General features: G+C 37.8%; 1 protein-coding gene across 1 annotated transcript in view; it reads left to right on the plus strand.

The window, feature by feature from the left end:
• Nucleotides 1-1,562: 1,562 nt before the first annotated feature.
• Nucleotides 1,563-17,159, plus strand: part of SPDL1 (spindle apparatus coiled-coil protein 1) — a 20,858-nt gene continuing 5,261 nt past the window's right edge. Inside the window, exons 1-11 of the mRNA XM_010292812.1 lie at nucleotides 1,563-1,612; nucleotides 3,484-3,650; nucleotides 5,798-5,974; nucleotides 6,283-6,477; nucleotides 6,784-6,933; nucleotides 7,597-7,695; nucleotides 8,554-8,664; nucleotides 11,619-11,759; nucleotides 13,321-13,430; nucleotides 14,618-14,805; nucleotides 15,795-16,140. Coding sequence (XP_010291114.1) covers nucleotides 3,492-3,650; nucleotides 5,798-5,974; nucleotides 6,283-6,477; nucleotides 6,784-6,933; nucleotides 7,597-7,695; nucleotides 8,554-8,664; nucleotides 11,619-11,759; nucleotides 13,321-13,430; nucleotides 14,618-14,805; nucleotides 15,795-16,140 — 1,676 coding nt within the window. The 5' untranslated portion in view covers nucleotides 1,563-1,612; nucleotides 3,484-3,491. The remainder of the gene's footprint in view (nucleotides 1,613-3,483; nucleotides 3,651-5,797; nucleotides 5,975-6,282; nucleotides 6,478-6,783; nucleotides 6,934-7,596; nucleotides 7,696-8,553; nucleotides 8,665-11,618; nucleotides 11,760-13,320; nucleotides 13,431-14,617; nucleotides 14,806-15,794; nucleotides 16,141-17,159) is intronic.

Here is a 17,159-nt window from a genome sequence, read left to right on the forward strand (position 1 = left end):
GGGGTCGAGGGGCTCGGGGGTGGAGTAGAGCTCCTCTATCCCGCTTGTCCTTTCGTGCCGCCGCGTCCGGGACTCCGTGGCCTTTGGGTCCTTCCCCTCGCCGGGGTCGCGCTGCCAGTTGCGTTCGCCGTTCCCTCAGGTGGGAAAGGCTGACGGCGCTCTGGCGCTGCGCCAAGAGAAGTGGGGGGGCACCCTCTCCCTCGCCGCCCTCTCGTCCCGTTAGCGTTATAGTGGGGGCGCGTGCCGTTTTTCTGTGGGAACAAAGCAGGCAACAGTAACGTGTTGACGAGATGCTTGTGGAGATCCTTATGCTGGGGCGAGTCGTTCGTTTGTGTCGGTTTGAAGTGGGGCGGGAAGGTGTGCCCGCAGTGGGCCCAGGACCCCCGGGGCGACCGGCCTGGGCTGCAGCAGTGTGATGGCCTGCGCCAAAGGACGGATCCAGCCTTGCGCTACGCTGCTTGAGCTGAGGGCTGGCAGAACCAGCTGCTCCTTGGCCGAGCACTTCATTGTGTTAGTGATCAGAAAACCGTGCAGGTACCTGTGAATAGACCAGAACATAGGCGGCTTGTTGCGCATGACCCTTGGGAATAGCAGCTGAACTGGAAGAACAGTTACAGAGTGGGTGAAAAATGTTTGCATGCCAGGAGACGGCCTTTTTATCTCCTACCCTATTATTTTTATCACGGAGTACTTAAGTGGTTGAATAACCAAGGTCTGGAGCTCTCAATACAGAATCAGTCATAAAATGTTTGAAGAAAACTGTTCAAAACTGAGTAACTTTCTTCTAACTCTCAGTAGAATAAATGGAGACTGATTTCCATTATTTCCTCTCCTACCTGCTCATCTTACTACCTATTTAACTTACCTTAAAACATTATTTTTAGGGTCATTTACTTCACCTTGTATAATATTAAATTGCAGGCACTTACTACTCTATATAACAATACAGCTTTATGAGTAAATATACCTGGACTTGTCTGATTAAGTTCATCCAAAGTTGACAATGGAAAGTTGAGGATGTCTGTGCTCTGAAAGCCATACTTGCTGTTTCCCTTAGTAGTGGGCAAGGAACGTGTGAGTAGCAGAAGTTACTCTTCTCCTCCATACTTCAACCTTAAAGAAAAGCCTAAGATCTTTTTTACTATTATCCAGTAAATGATGTATTAAGAGCTCAAAGATCTTTTGTGTGACACTGGAGGAGAGCATGTAAAAGAGATTGAAGAAGTAGGAGGGATCTAGACAAAATCCTCAAACAATCATTAAAAATTTTATGTGTGTTAGAAGGAGGTGACCCTGGGTGTAGCCTGTTTACTTGCCTCACAGGCCAACTGCAGAGCATCTATCCTTTGGCAACGTTGCCTGATCTGGCTGTTTCTAAACTCTCTGACAGCTGCTCAATTGAGATTTGAGTAAGATTTGCATTTCTATGGGGTTTTAGCTTGTGATCTGCATTTTCATGAGACAGCCGCAGGCATTAAGCCTTCTCAGAGAAGGACTGCACTATAACGGCAGGTTATACTCATCCAGACTAGACAACTGTTGCTTTTTGTTTTTTCTTTTAAAGGTGGACTATGAGAATAAAGTCAAGAAAGACTTAAATGGACTTCTGAAGGTGAGACAAAAACGTTACTCAAACTTAATTTAGTAACCTAGGAGCAATCAAATTGCTATGTTGCTTCTATACTGTTGTTTGATCAGAAAATACATCTATTTTTTAAAAATCTATTTATGATATGAATAAGGATTAATTCATCCCCGTTACTTAGGCAAATACGTGGCAGGAGTCGTTGCCTATTGTTTGTATGGCTACATCTTACTATTAAACATTTCATTATTAACTTGTAAACAGTATACTTGTCCTTGCACTAGTAATAATGTTGTTGGTTCTTAGTTATAGTATGTAAAATTCTTGTCTTTCACTGGTTTATTTCAGCATAAGTGTGCAAAACCAGTATTTCAAGTACTGCAATGGTTAGATTTGAAAAACTGATGTTTTAGAGCATGGCTGGATAAAGTCTTTCTGTATGTGTTAAACTGGAATGACAACAAGTGATGGAAAATGTAAAAACCAGAATTTGCAATTTTCTGTCTTGTATCTCCGAAAGGAATTAGCACAGTTTTGGCATGATGTACTTTTGCATGTTAAAATTATTCTTTTATAGGAAGCTGGGTAACTCCACAAGGAGTTAGCCATGTTAAATAAAAGTTAGCAGAGAAAAAAGTGGAGGTATTACATTACAATAATGACTATTAAAAATAAACTTTCCGCTGTTGAGCTGTGAAACTTGCTCTTGATTGAGGCTGACATCTTGCTAACATTCATAAGGGCAAGATATGTGCCAGTAAAAAATGGCAACAACTAAATTCTTTATGTAAAAAGAAAAAGCACAGAATAAGATCTTAAATGAAGAATTACTTTCTTCTTGAAGTTATATAAAAATTTTGTATCTTGGCTTTGAAAAATTAACTGCAGAGGTTTTTTTTATGTGTATATCATTGTTACTGCATACTTTCTGAGAGAACTCTTGGCTTATGTTGTTCAGAAGCCCGAGTTGCATAGCAATTTCTGTCAATAGGATTTTTTTTGCATTTTTTTTTTACTGATTGAGTGGATCTGGGAGCAAGCGGTTATACAAGCTCATGGTGGTAGTTTGACTTGATTTTAGTTTTTAAGAATAACTTGTTTGTTCAGATTTATTTTGACTAACTTTTCACAAAATTCACCTATGCTTGTGTCTTCTGTTACAATAGGAAGATATAAATGGATGAATTTTCCACGACATGTGACAAAGCTGATTGTTAACAAACAGGCTACCTGCAGTGACTTATGTTTCAAGTGGAACACAGTCATGAAAGACTCCATGAAGCACTTAAATAAAAATCCCTGTGATAAAATTCTGTATATTTTATTATTTTAACAGGGTTTCTATTTTTGACTCTTCAGCTATGTGTCTCTCTTTCCATATCCCACATAATGTTACTAGAAGTCTAATACTAAGAGCTGCTAATACAGCTGCCTACATAAATCTTAAGTGATATTTCTGTACACAAGTAATGCTATAGTTAGTGTGCCTTTATGAAGATAGAAAATATTATGAGCTATATGCATAAAAGTGTTTTTACAAAGCTATTTCCTAGCCTTCTCTTGTATATGGCAAGATAGCTATATACTAGATAAACTCTGGGTCTAGTGTGCTAGGAAACCAGGCTGGGTATGCAGGGGTAGTTTCACTGCATGCTCTTACTTAAGACAGTCAGGAAAGAGATGTTAACCAAGTTTACAGAGAAATAGCTGTTATTTTATTGTTCACAAGACTGTTCGTTCATGAGCTGTCTTTTTTTTGTATCTTCTAAAAATGCAAAAATATGTCCTTGTATCCTGATTAAGAAAGGAAATCCAACAATTTCTTTCAGATCAACTACTGTAACTTAATGTAATGTATTTCTTCATTTTTTGTGTTTGCAATGTTGAAGTAACAAAAGGAAGAAAAATGGAAACAGAGACCATTTTAAGTCTCAGACACCAACTCAAGGAAGCAGAGAATGAGCGGCGAAAGGCAGCACAATATGGCTTGCATTTATTGGAGTCCCAAAGTGAAGTTCAAAATCAGTTGGATCAAACACGCCGTGAATTGACTGAGAAAACTGAGGTGATGTTTTAAATGTTGAGTAAAAAAGAGCAGTCGAGAACATTGTTTTAGTTTAACTATTTTCTGAATGTCACAGGTGATTTAAATGCTTTTAGAGTCTAGATTAATTTTAATAAACCTTTTTAATTTCAGTATTTGTAGGGAGAGCTTTTTTCTCTGCTCTAAGATACTGAGCATAATTTTATCTCGCTGGGACAGAGTTTCATACCTAATTATGCATCCAGTGTTCAGTATTGTGTAGGATTAATTGCCTTTAATGAAAAATGGGTACTAAATGCTAAAGTAAATTTGGTTTAGAGCATGTGTTCAGCAATTCACTCACATTGTGCTTTCCCTGCAAGCTTTTGCTATCACCTAAAGCTGTAAAAAGAATGCTAGCAGCAAGACTGTATAATTGATTTCTTCTGTAGTGAAGTTGTCAAATTTTCTAAATACCAAGGGATTCTGAATTTATTAGTACATTTCTTGACAGCTGAGGGAAGAGTGTAGTGTTGAAATACAGAGGTATTATTTAGTCAGCTAGTTTTCTTCTTAGTAATTGTTCAATAAAATTCCCATCAGGAAAATCTCCACTTTTCCTAAGTGCTTTAATTTTGACATTTGTTTTCAGTCAGCCCATGCTTCGGATAGAACATTTCTCTTCATTGAGCCTCTTTCTGGCTATGTATCCATCCCTTCTCTTGTGATAGAGCTAAAATGTTTGTGATTGTGCTGTAGTTTTTTAGGAGGGGTTTACCAGCTGGAGATGTGTAGCGCTCTGCTATTCTGCATGAACACTAATTACTTAGAGCAGACTGATTCAAGTAAGCTGAGTGCAAGAGAGGCAGCTGAAAAGCACAAGTAGTAAGGAAGGCGGGGCGGGATCATCCTTTTCTGCAGACAAGCTGAGATGGTAGCTACTGTGTTGTGACGCTGTCCTCGGGTTGTAATCCTGTGTTATAGGCTGGAGCAGAGTTACAAGCTAAGCTTGTGTGAACCAGATCAATTAGTAACTTAGATTCCAAGGGTAGGGGGAAGGACTTGTGTGCTTTCTTATAGTAGAATAACATCTTGTGTGGGAACTGTGGTTACCCAGTAGATTCTTTTGAGCTTTTTGAATCTATGGTTCTCTGGAATCTGAGAGTCAAAGCAATTCCTGTGAACACGAGTGTAAGTTTTAACAGTAAGCACGAGACTCTTTCAGAAACTCTTTCTGTGTACACTTCTGTAAAAGTCTGTGTAGACATACCATGCTAGATGCTTTCTTGGGTCTGGCCAGCAGTGCACTCCCAAACCTTTTCCCTGCACTGTCTTTATCTTTGAGCTGAATTCATATCCTGTATATTTGAGAGCTAAGCCTGCCCTTGATAAGCTGGTGTCTAGGACACAAAGGTCAGCTTCATACCTGACAGCTTTTAGGTTTATTATCTTCCTTTTTTTTTAATTCTGGTTTGTGTTTTAAGAGTTATTTTATTAAAAAAAAAAAATCCTGCATCTTTAGGCTGATTTGGTTTTGGTGTTTACCTTTTCTGCTTTCAAAATTCTCCTTTTTTCATTTTGTTGTTCTTAATTGCTAGCTGAATGGAAGAGTACAGTGAAGCTGCCCTTTATAATTACCAAACATATACAATGAGGAATACAGGAAAGCTGATTAAAAAGTCCTTCTTCAATCTGGAAGGGTTGAGGACATTTATTACAAAGCAGTAGACACTTTAGATGCCTTTACCAAAAGCACTGAACCCAGCTGTTCTGCAGTAGGGGAACACTGATGAACTGTAGCCATCTTTAAGGTATTCTGGTTCCACAGTGGTAGAAAGGACATGTAAGCTCTCACTAACTTTGCTACACTTGCGCAAGAGATTCCTGGACCCTTCATGTTAGGTGCAAAGAAATACACAGTTTCCATGAAGAAGAGACTATTACACAGCCCAATATGTTATAAAATTTCAGAGCAGTTTGATGGGTTTTAGTTTTTTTGGTTGGGTTTTGTTGTTTTGTGGGGTGTCACATGGCTATGACAATTCCCTAATTGGGACTTCAACAAAAGGTTGAATGAGCTACAAGTTTTAGGGATTTAGTGTCTTGGTTCTGAGCCTGTATTTAGTACACTGTTCCCCAAGCATTTATGAATATTACATCTAGATTTTTTAGTATGTTATTTCTTTCAGAAATTTGAGCAAGAGAAATACTCTCTTCAGAGAGAAATTGAACTCAAGAATCGAATGTTGGAAAGCTTGAGTTTTGAATGCGATTCCCTTAAGCAACAGCAAAACATGCAACTGGATAAACAGAAAGAACAGCTTGCCAGAGCCTATGGACAAGAAATTGGTGACCTTAAAAACAAGGTATGGCAACTAATATGCACCTAAAATGTTGCTAATAGCACTTTAAAAAAATGTGTGCTTAGCTTATAATTGCATACTTCCTACCAAAACAAATCTAGTAAATAGCTATAACGTGAGGGTTGGTTGGTTTTTAACGAACAACTGTATAGTTACTTTGTGAATTACATTAAATTTCAAAGCTTTTTTTAAGCTTTTACTCTTAAGTTTTATTTCTAAGACTTTTTTTCTGTAACTAGAACATAGTCAAAAGTATTGTTTTCAAGAATTTATTATAAAATGGTACTACTTAGTTCTGAACTGTCTTTAAGTTGGAGAACCTGAAAGCAGAACTAGACGAAACACGGCTATCAGAGAAACAATTGAGACACAAAGTGGATCATCAGAAGGAAATAATTGCTGCCAAATCAGAAGAACTACATATGATGTCTGAACGTGTACATGAGACCATGTCTTCAGAAATGCTCAATCTTCAGATAGAACTCACTGAACTAGAAAATGTGAAGGTATGTGGCTAGTACTTAATTATTAGTAATGTAGGCTAGTTGAAGATAAAATTCTGTACTTTTGATAACTACATCTTTAGATGCTTTGTGTATATTGCTACCTTATGCTTGGCTTACTATTAAGCTAATATTAAGCTAAAAATAATAGCCTTGATAACTAGACTTTAGTACAACCGCTTCTTCAAGATACTGTTTTGTGTTAAAAATATTTACTACTAACAAACCTGTGTGGTTCACTTGGGCCTGCTTTTCTTCAAATTGTGTTTAAAAACTTTTTATTTCATACTCGATTCCTTTTTGTTTAAGGCCAATGTTGAAGAAAAGCTGAATGAACTGCAGTACAGTAAAGAACAATTAGAACTCATAAACAGTAACTTACGTAATCAGCTGGAGCGTCTACAGGGAGAAAAAGAAGAGAGGGAAAAAGAAGTTGTTTCTTACTGTAATGCATTAGAGGTATTCTCTTAATTTTATTCATCAGTGGTAGATAATCTCTGAATTCCACAAGTTGTGGTGCTAGCTTTTCAGTGAAATATAAGGAGTTCTAAGAGAGGAGTTCTGAGGAGTGAGAGGGCAAAAAGAAACTGGGCGGGGTGGGAAGGATATTGGCTAGTCACGTTTGGTATTGTGTGTTGCTAAATACTCTCTATATTGGCATTCTTTTGTGGAAGGCTGTATATGGAGATCCTTTGCACTGCAGTATTCTGCCTCATAACAGGGTCTTCTCATAGGTCTCTGATAGAATTCTCGTTTCTATTTCAAGTTCCTACTGAATGCCTTGGAAAACTTTATACTGGGGAGTAGAGGATTTGTGACTAAACAACACAACAAGTCGAATAGTATCAATACTATTAACCCGGCTGATAAAGATGAAAGTTTTCCTTTAAAGGTTCTATTTGTGCTCTTCTCTGAAGAACAAGTGGAATGTTAATCCCTTCAGGGAAACAAAATTGATTGTCCCTTACTGACTGGAACTGTAGGAAAAGTTAAGTACTGCAGTACAAGATAATCTGTGCTGAAGGCATAGGAAGTGAAAAAGAGGTGAAACTATCTGATTAAATTCATATGTGCAGTACATCAGATGCTTGAATGACTAATATCCTCTTTGCTTTAATCTAGAAAGCTCGTGAAGCTAATCAAGAGCTTCAGGTTCAGCTGGATCATGCAGTGCAACAATCTTTGGACCCTTCGAGTAAAGGCAATTCTCTCTTTGCTGAGGTACAATTACGCCACAGATACTTGAGAATATATGGACGAGAGAAGAAATAAGTTTTATTTCTTATATTGCATTGAAAATATTAGAGTATCTGTACCTGATCTGGCCAGCATGGGTCTCTATTCCTCAAATATTACTGCAGTGTTGAACTAACAACTGACCTGTGGAAAACTATGCACACTCTGAAGTGAGGAATTAGTAAAATTAATGGAATCACTTAGAGTTACCTGGCTATCAAGACAGAAGATGGGACTGGGTGTTCATGACAGTTCTGTCTGCAGCTCTTGGCTCTAAGTAGTTTTGTTCAGCTGGTAAGCCTTTAATGCAGAAGATAGCATGTGAAATATTACAAGATGCTGATAAAAGCTGCCTTCTAAAAACATGCTGAAAATGGCCACGATGTCTGAGCATTTGGAAAGGTTTTTTAATTAGTTACTGAAAAAAGTTCAACTGCTGTTAAATGCATAGGAAGTAATTTCGTTTTCTGACAATACCCAGGGAATGAGTTAAATTGGTACACAGTTTATATTTTTTTTTAACTATTTATTCTGATGCCAATGGACAAAACTACTCTACAGTAACACTGAAGCATATGAAATGTTTCTTTACTTTGATATCAAAAGAACAAAAGAAAAAACTGTTGCGTTTTACTGATTGGGCTTCAGCTGCTACAGTACTGTGTACTAACTTTTATGTCAGAGGTTATGACTGAAAATAGCACGTTTTCAAGTACTGTTGCTGGAAGAGCAGTATTTGCAGAACTAACATCAATTGCTAGACAACATCTCCTTATAAAACTCATCGTCCAAGTGACAAAAAGTGTTATTTTCATAGTAATAATTGTTAACAATGTTCTGTAGGTGGAGGACCGTAGGGCAGAAATGGAACGACAGCTGATCAGTGTGAAAATAAAATATCAGTCACTACAAAAACAGCATGCATTCACTAGAGAACAATTGCAAAGAATGAAGGTATGACCATTACTGTAATACTCCAGGGTTTCCTTGGGGTCCGATAAGGCAATGCTTTAGTACGCAGGCTAGGAGATTTGATTAGCTTTGAAATATGATATAGGAGCCTGGGGGGAGGGAAATGGGAGAGAAAAAAAACAAGGGAGATGTCATTGTGCTATTTGACTTCTATGGTACATCAGCATTTTTTTATTGCTACTAGTGCTACTGCTTTATCTTAAAACTCGAAGTTGTGCTGAAGGCACTATGTTTGCTTACTCTGGCAGTAGCTGTTAAATGGATAAAAGTCAAACACAACTCCTGTCAGTCAAACTGGCATTCGATTTGTCTTGACAATTGCTTTTTCTTTTCTTATTGAATTCTTGTACTACATGAATCATTGATTTGTGTGTTAACTGTGGTTGTCGTGAATGAATGTAAAGAAGAGGGCAGGCTTGTACTCTGTCCTCTGATCATACTGTTTTTTTTCCCTCTGGGTTGCTTTCTTGTTTTTATGTTTATCCATATTTTTCTTGCTTGTCCTTGCCTTTAGTGCAAGAATAAATCATAACTCTTGTCATACCTATTTAATTTACACTACGCTTCTATAGGATGATAGCCTCTTGGTTAATGCTGTTCAGAACTAGTTAGTAGAAGCTGATTTACAACATGGTGTAAAAATGATTTTTTTGATGCAGATTTTTTTTGATGCTGCAAAACTGTTGACTTTTTGCATGTTGGTCTTCTGATTTTCCAACACAAGAGTGGATCCTTTAATTTTGATAAAATACTGGATCATGCAGTTTGAGGAGAGTGCTTAATCATCCAGGGTTATGATAATGAGTAACACCAAAGATACACGTTTGTGTTATCTAGCTTTGGGGAGAAGTATCATAGAACCATTAAGGTTGGAAAAGACCTTTTAAGATTATCAAGTCCAACCATCAACCCGACACCACCATGCCCCCTAAACCATGTCCCAAATGCCATGTCTACATGTTTTTTGAACACTTCCAGTGATGGTGACTCCACCACCTCCCTGGGCAGCCTGTTCCAATGACCACTATTTCAGTAAAGAAATTCTTCCTAATATCTAGTCTAAACCTCCCCTAGTGCAACTTGAGGCCATTTCCTCTTGTCCTAGCTTGAAAATAAATAACTGAAACAACATTCATAATGGACAAGAAAAGAACTAATGATGCAGCAAAAGAATTCTCTTGTACTAAAAATCTGACCCTGAGACCCAAAGATGTTTGAATAGGATCAGTTTCTTCAGATACTTTCTCCTTGTAATGTGAGGGTGAGTCAGTCATACTGATCGAATGGTGTAAGAAACATTCCGAGTACTGGTTATTTTCACCAACAACTGAGGCAAGTTGCTATCCCTGCTCTGCTACTTAATGTTTTTGTTTGGAGTTGCAATTTGTACTCATTTGTGCCCATAAAATTTCTTCTAATACCAATATTGGAGATAGGTAGTGTCTTAGGACAGCTGTTCTGCTTAAGCTGCCATCTTATATCCTGGTTAGGATCCTTTCTGCTTTGTGTTGCACTGTCATGCTGTGTGTTAAAGCTCAGTCTATCGTTAACTGATCTCTCCATTCAGCAGCTGATTCCAACAGTGTAGTTAACTGTTGTTCCAGCTTTAGTTGTCAGAATGTGTGAATGTGGCATTTACTGATGACTTCTGAAGATCAGACTTCTGAACAGAATGCGAGCCGTACCCTTGTGAAAGGTTTACCATGTCTGGGGTATTTTCCACAGCCCACAGTATCCCTTCCAGTTTCTTAATGTTTCTGTGGATTGTTTTTATGTAGATCAACTGCAGATAGCAATTCTGACAGTTAGTAACTGGGCTTTTAAGTGAAAGAGGAAAAGGTTAGGTGTCTGCTTGCTTAGGAAATGTAAGGATAGTTTTAGCCAGCCAGTGGCATTTAAAATTTTGCCTCCCTTATGTCCTGTAGAAGCTATGAGGATGAGATGATTGAATCGTTCTTCAGCTCTAGTTTGTGTACAGAATCATCAACATCCTTTACTTGATACAGGAGATTCCACAGGGTAAATGCTCTTCTCTTGCTTCTTCTGATAATCTGTAGTCTAATTTGTTTCAGTTGATCTTTTCCCTGTGATTTCTCCCAACGTCCTCCAGTGTTACCTCATCCATACTGACTAGGCTGGTAAAAATGCTACAGTTATCACGAACGCTCTGTTAAGTCTTTCCGTTACTGTGTTTCATACTGGTTTTCCCGTTGTTTAAATGTCTGATGTATCATTTTTAATTGAATGTGTTCAGGCCCTCATATTATAATGTTGTTATGTTAACAGCATCAGAAAAAATACGCTATAAATGTGAGACTTCTCTCTGATAAAATTCTCCTTTTTGTAGTGACAACAGGTGTTCCTTTGCTTGAAAGGATATGTTCCACTGATGGAGTAGAAGAAGCTGAAATTCTTAGATTACTATTACAGAAGGCAATCTTAGTGTTATCTATACCTCAGAATCAGAACTGCAAAAGAAGGGTTTTTAAATGTGTTGGTGAACTAGGGTGTTTTTTCCATAAGTGAGAAGTTTTTGGTAGATGTGTTTTAGCTCTGATCAATGAGCCTGGACTGCAGATTGGTTCTAGCTGATTTGATGTTCAAGGTTTGAATGTGAAATGTTGTGTATGTCCCTGATAGTGTATTTATAGGTTCCTTAGTCAATACAGAGAAAGATAGGACACCTCAGGACTACGCTGTTCAGCTGTTCAGTAAGTTTTCAGCTGTCCTAAAGATTTTTAGTGTTGACCTGTGATGATAATTGTGAAGACTACGTTGTGAAGACTACTGGTTTTAAGCAACCAGTGTGCTCCTGTATTCAGGATTAGAATTACAAGGCTTGAGTACCCTAACTCTTCTGGGAAAGAGGCTGAAATTTTTCAGTCCCTTCACCCAGTATTTGTTGCAAGGAATTTTTTTTCCTCTTTTTTTTTCAGCTGCAAATGGCTACACTGCTACAGATGAAAGGCTCTCAGGCAGAATTTGAGCAGCTGGAACGCTTACAGTCAATGTTAGAACAAAAAAATGGTGAGATAGAAGATCTTCTTATGAAAGTGAGGCAGCTAGAAAAATTTAAGGTATGTGGTCTGTAATTAAGTGTAAAAGTCATAATCGGAAGTTAAAACATGAGAACAAGAAGGGTTATGAAAACTATCTGAAGTCCATGCTCGGATTGGAAAAGGGATCCAAAGGCTACTCATACCTTTATTTGACCAAAGTTCCACTTTACAGCTGCAGAACATACATTTCTGAAGTTCAGAGAAGCAGAAAATTCTACATCACCCAACCCTCAGCTTGGAGAAACAATATTTTCAAGGTTCCTGTGTGGAGCTCCTTCACATTTTACATAGTTATGTGTAGTGTTTGAAGTCAATTACTTGGTCGAAGTTCGCTGAGCTGTGGCGTCTGACTTTTGTCTTGGAAGATACAACCATTTCACATTTTTACTGTGTGTACTTAGACTTTGTCACTTTTTAGTCTCTCAGTTACATTGGATTTCTTGGGTATTTTTTCCTCAGTTTGTTTTAACTTTGCAATTGAAGCATGCTCTTTTCTAATTGCTTAATCATTCTTGTAAAGCAATTTCTTCAGTCCTCTTCTGCAACTTGAGAGCATCTTGTCAATATTTTGGAAAGTGAGAAATAAACATGAGAATACCTGTATGCACTATTGTAATGTTATTAATGCTTGTGTGTGTACGGAGTAAAAAAAACTGTAGCCTTTATTACGTACTTATGGACTTGTTTGGCCCTTTCTTAACACAGCTTTGGAATGTTAACTTAGGTGTATTAGCTTATGCATTAGGATTATGCTTTCCAGGATAGTGTCCTTTATCCTAGTGTCCTTCTGCGTTTAACTGAAGTGGCATAAAGCTAGGTTTAACCTGTTTTAGTAAGCAATTGAGACAGTTTGGTTGCTCTACCAGTTTTGTCAGGTATAAGCTTGATCACTATTTATTTTTGTCTCTATGCCATAAATAAGCAGTGTTAGGAAATCAAATGACTGATTTGAACAACCGTCAAACGTACCTGTAGTCTGTGACTGACAGCAGCCTACGAGACCTGTGGGACAGTATTAAATCTGAGAACCGCTTGTTCAGGAAAAAAACTACAAAGCAAAAACCTCGGAATGTCAAGTTACTGATGTATTTTATAGAAAGTTTACTGCATTTATGGCATCTGTACCATGAACCAACTTTCTCATCTAAAAAATGTAATAGATTTTGACATTTTGGCTATTGATTGACACGGGTTGTGTTCCTTACCTTGGGGTCCAGCTGCTGAAGCCTAGAAATAAGGCTGAAACAAATTCCCTGTGGGTTAACTAAATATCCTGTACTTTCAAGTAAAAACTAAGATAACTATTCCGCAGTGCTACTTGAAAACCTTGTGCAGGTTAAGTTGATTTTTTTATTTCTTTTTCTTTCAGTGACTGAGAGTGAACTGTCAATTTCTGTGCTACTTGACGTTTGTAATAAATGAAGAAGTGCTGAGAGCAACTGAACTCTCTTTGTATGTTTAAATGCCTCTATGATGAGGCTTCTCTATAGAAATGCATGGACAATTTCACCTAAGGACTAAGATAATGTGCTTCTGAAAGGTCACTGCTTGACAACCTGACATTTCTTTTCTTTATCAGACTTTATATGAGAATATGGAAGAATCCAGAGCTAGTAGTAGCTCAAAAGGAGGAGAGTCTGAAGATGGTTACTATGCAGATTTACTGCGAATGAAGCTTGACAACTCCAAGTAAGTACTTAAGTCTGAGATCTAGAAGTTGCTTGTAGTCTAGTTATGTTCTAGCTACTTGTTTTTATTCTCCCTTTTTTCTTACTGTTTGTCTGTATGTAGTCCATTGAGCATATGTGCAAATATGCTCATTGTCTCATTTTCTAATGCTGTGGAACCATCCGATATTCGTTGTAGGACTGAGTTGTCTTGTTTGTCATTTCACTTACTCTTGCAAAAAATAGTAGCAGAACTATTTTATATTATTGTTGCGTTCTTCTAGGTATGTTGTTAATACTCCTAGACACAAGATCACTTGGAACATTAAAAAAAAAAAAAAAAAAGAAAAAGTAACCTTTGAGGGAACTTTGTGAACCTTGTTAAAGTCTATAGAAGAGAGATAAATATATACAGCCTAAAAAGAGCCAGATAGTAGCATATGAAAAGTTTTGTTGGACTACCTGGTTGAGATGTGTTCTTGGTTAGTGAATTCCATATCTATTAATTACAGAGTCCACAGTGTTGGGCCTCAGGACTGTTTTCAAGCCCTCGGGTGGAAGTATTGCACTTCGGGCAGGCGGCAATGTGGGAACACTGTGGGACAATGGGTCTGCTGTGGGAATTCCTGACAAGTCCGTCACCTCACTGTTGGTGCTACTGTGAGAAACTGGCATCATCAGAGTTCCTTAGGATCCCTGAGGCATAGTGATCCAGTGCTTACGATGTGGATTTTAATGGTCTCTGAAACAGAGGCAAGGACATGCACTGGGTATTAACTTAATTATTATTCTGTTGGTTGCTTAGAGTAACACCTTTGTGTAAAGCTTGTATTGTCAGTTACAGAAGTAGTTGTATTAATTTATACACAGGATAGAAAAACCCTGATGAAATAGTGAATTTGTGGGTTAGGGAAAGTTGTTTTTCAAACCAGTGAAATATGCACCTATGTGGTATTCGGCACACAGCTTTGTTTTTAACAAGCGTTCTATCTCTGTTACTTAAACTCACTGCTCTGTCAAGTTCAAATGAAAACTTTCACTGTACCACAAGAGGTCTCTTCCATTTCCTGTTAGTGTATAAATCAGAATTTTATGTGAAGTTGCTGAATGCTTAGTTGACTTTGCACCTGCTGCTTTATTAAAAAAATAACAAAACCACACAAAAGAAACCCAAGTTTGAGTGACTGTATAATTTTCCTCCCACCCCAGCAAGGAAACTGAAACCCTGAAAAATGAACTATCCTTGCAGAGGATGAAAGCTCTGTATGAGAGCCAAAGGGTTCTGGAAGTTGAAAGGAAACTCTACACAAATGAGAGGCATTTGCAAGCTTGTCAGAGTGAGAATATGAACTTGCGAGTTATGCTGGATGAGCTAAAAATGAAATACGAACCTGAAGGTAAGTACTACTATTCCATATTAATTTTTTCCATATCTGGTCGTTTTGACCTTTGCAAGTTGACTGATGTTAAACAGGAAGACATTGGGTTAGTTCCAGATACAAGCTAATGTTTAAATGTCTGCCTTTTTGATGATGATGTGGTCCAAAAACTGCTGAACTGAAATAGTAAAGCCCAACGTTGCTCAAGGACCTTACTTCAATATGTGCACTAACATCAATTTCAGAAGACTGAAGAGTACCAACTGCAGTGTTCAGAGGCTTTACAGAGTATAGCTAGGTAACCATAATGAAGTAGGTGGGAACAAATTCTCAGGAGGTGCTTTTCATAATGGTAGTGGTATCTTTCTCGATGAGAAGTACCAGCTTTCTGAATGTAGGCAGCTGCTTACAAGCTTTGTAATATGTGCAAAGCATTTAGAGGAGAAACTGTTTAGTAGCTCAAAGGAATATGGAATAAGTTTTGACCAAGAGGCCCAGCTGAAAAAGAGCTGATACCTGGATATGTGCAGAAATGAGGGAATTGTAGCCTGCAGAGGAAGACGAACAAGGAATGAGATGGGTGAATTGGTTTTGGTACTTGTCGATACCCAAAGGATTTAATTATGTCTTGGCTGTGGAAGCTTACCTCGACAGCCTCCAAAATGGAAATAAAACAATTGAGCATATTCCTGTAGTTCACAGCATCTAATTAAAAGCCTTGGTAAAAAGGTAGAGTGGATGGGGAGAAAGATCGATGATGATTATTGTTATTATTATTATTGTGGGGGGTCTTTTTGAAGCTAGTATCTGTTGGGATGCTTGCTTGCTGAAAACAGAGTATATGAAAGGACATTTGTTAAGGGATGTAAGTTGTCTATTGTCTATTAAGAATTATTCCAAGGTCTCTAGTCATGTGAAACGTTTTTTATTAGTTTTATTATGAACATGCTGGTGGCAAGTTAATTCCAGCCTCACTTGTATATAAAAGTATATCCCTTTTTTCTTAGAACTGCTTAAGGGCACTAGAATTAAAAAGAAGAGGGAGAAGATTCCAGTGGACACTACTTGTGAATACTTGGACAGCAAAATTACTTCTGCAAAAGAAGCTGTTCTCATTCAGTTGCCAAGTAAGGGAGAAACGAAGATGAATTCCAGGAACTTGGAGGAAAGTGATGCTTCTCCAAAAAAACAAGCTCTTGAAGCACCACCAATAAATATAGCTCTTGAAGCAATGCAAAAAGTAGTTGAACCTGAAAGAGAAAGAAAGAGAGTTAAAACTAAAGATGAGAATCGTGATGCCTTTACTTCATCTAGCAGAAGTGGAAGTAATTCCTTGACTTCAGCTGCCCCCAGGTCAGTGTCAGCTTCTGTCTATGGTCAAGGCAATCAGCACAGACCTGCATCTCTTTTCTTTCGCTGCATGAACTATGCTATCCACTTCTTTATCTATTTCCTCAGTGTTGCATGCTCTGTAATTCCTCAACTCCGGCTGCCTGCATTGAACCTCTCAATACCTTTTAGAAAGACTAAAATGATGACTAATGGAAAAGACTCTTGAAACTGTAACAATCATGGAAATAACTTTCCCATTACTTGAAAATGTTGAAGGCGTGCAGATAGCATGACAGTTCACTCTGTTTGCTCTAACTTCAGAAATAGGACTGTTTTCTTGGTCCCTTCAAAGCTGCCATGCAACTGTGTTACGTACTGAAGTAGCAAAGGCAATAGGTATCATGCTTCAGTTTCATACCTAATTTCAGCCTTCATCAACTTTCAGATTTAGCTAAAAGCTTACAAATTATTTAAATGAAGTAATTCTTAAATTGAATTGGGTTAACAAAATTGGTGTTGTACAAGATAATAGGCAATTAATTACACTATTTGTGTTGTCAGACAACTGACTTGCACAATCTGGATGCATGATAACTAGAAACACAACTGCTAAACTAAGATCACGTTTTTCCCCTCAGCTGAGAATGTAAGTTGCGTTTTGATAGATGCTGAAGTAACTTAGTATAGTAATTAGCTCCAACTCTTTTATCTTGGTAAAAGGAATGCTGATTTTTTTTTTTTTACTTTCAGCTGATGCTTTTGTTTTGTGTTTATAATCATAATCTTAATAAAGACATGTTTGAGTGTTTGGGGGGAGGAAAAAAATCTGTGGTAGTATAGATGTTTTGAGCTTACTACTTGCTAATGTCTGCTGGTAAAAATAGTTTATAGAATCAGAATGACAGCAGCTTCAAAGATGGAAGAAGGCTGAACACATGGAAATCTGTACAGTGTAGCCAAAATTAATGGTGTTCAGAAGTAATTTGTTGTTTTGACTCAGATCCATTATTCAAGGCTGCTCAGAAATAATCTGGAAAGAG

Source organism: Phaethon lepturus, unplaced genomic scaffold (assembly GCF_000687285.1).
Source record: "Phaethon lepturus isolate BGI_N335 unplaced genomic scaffold, ASM68728v1 scaffold22510, whole genome shotgun sequence".
Lineage (NCBI taxonomy): Eukaryota > Metazoa > Chordata > Aves > Phaethontiformes > Phaethontidae > Phaethon > Phaethon lepturus.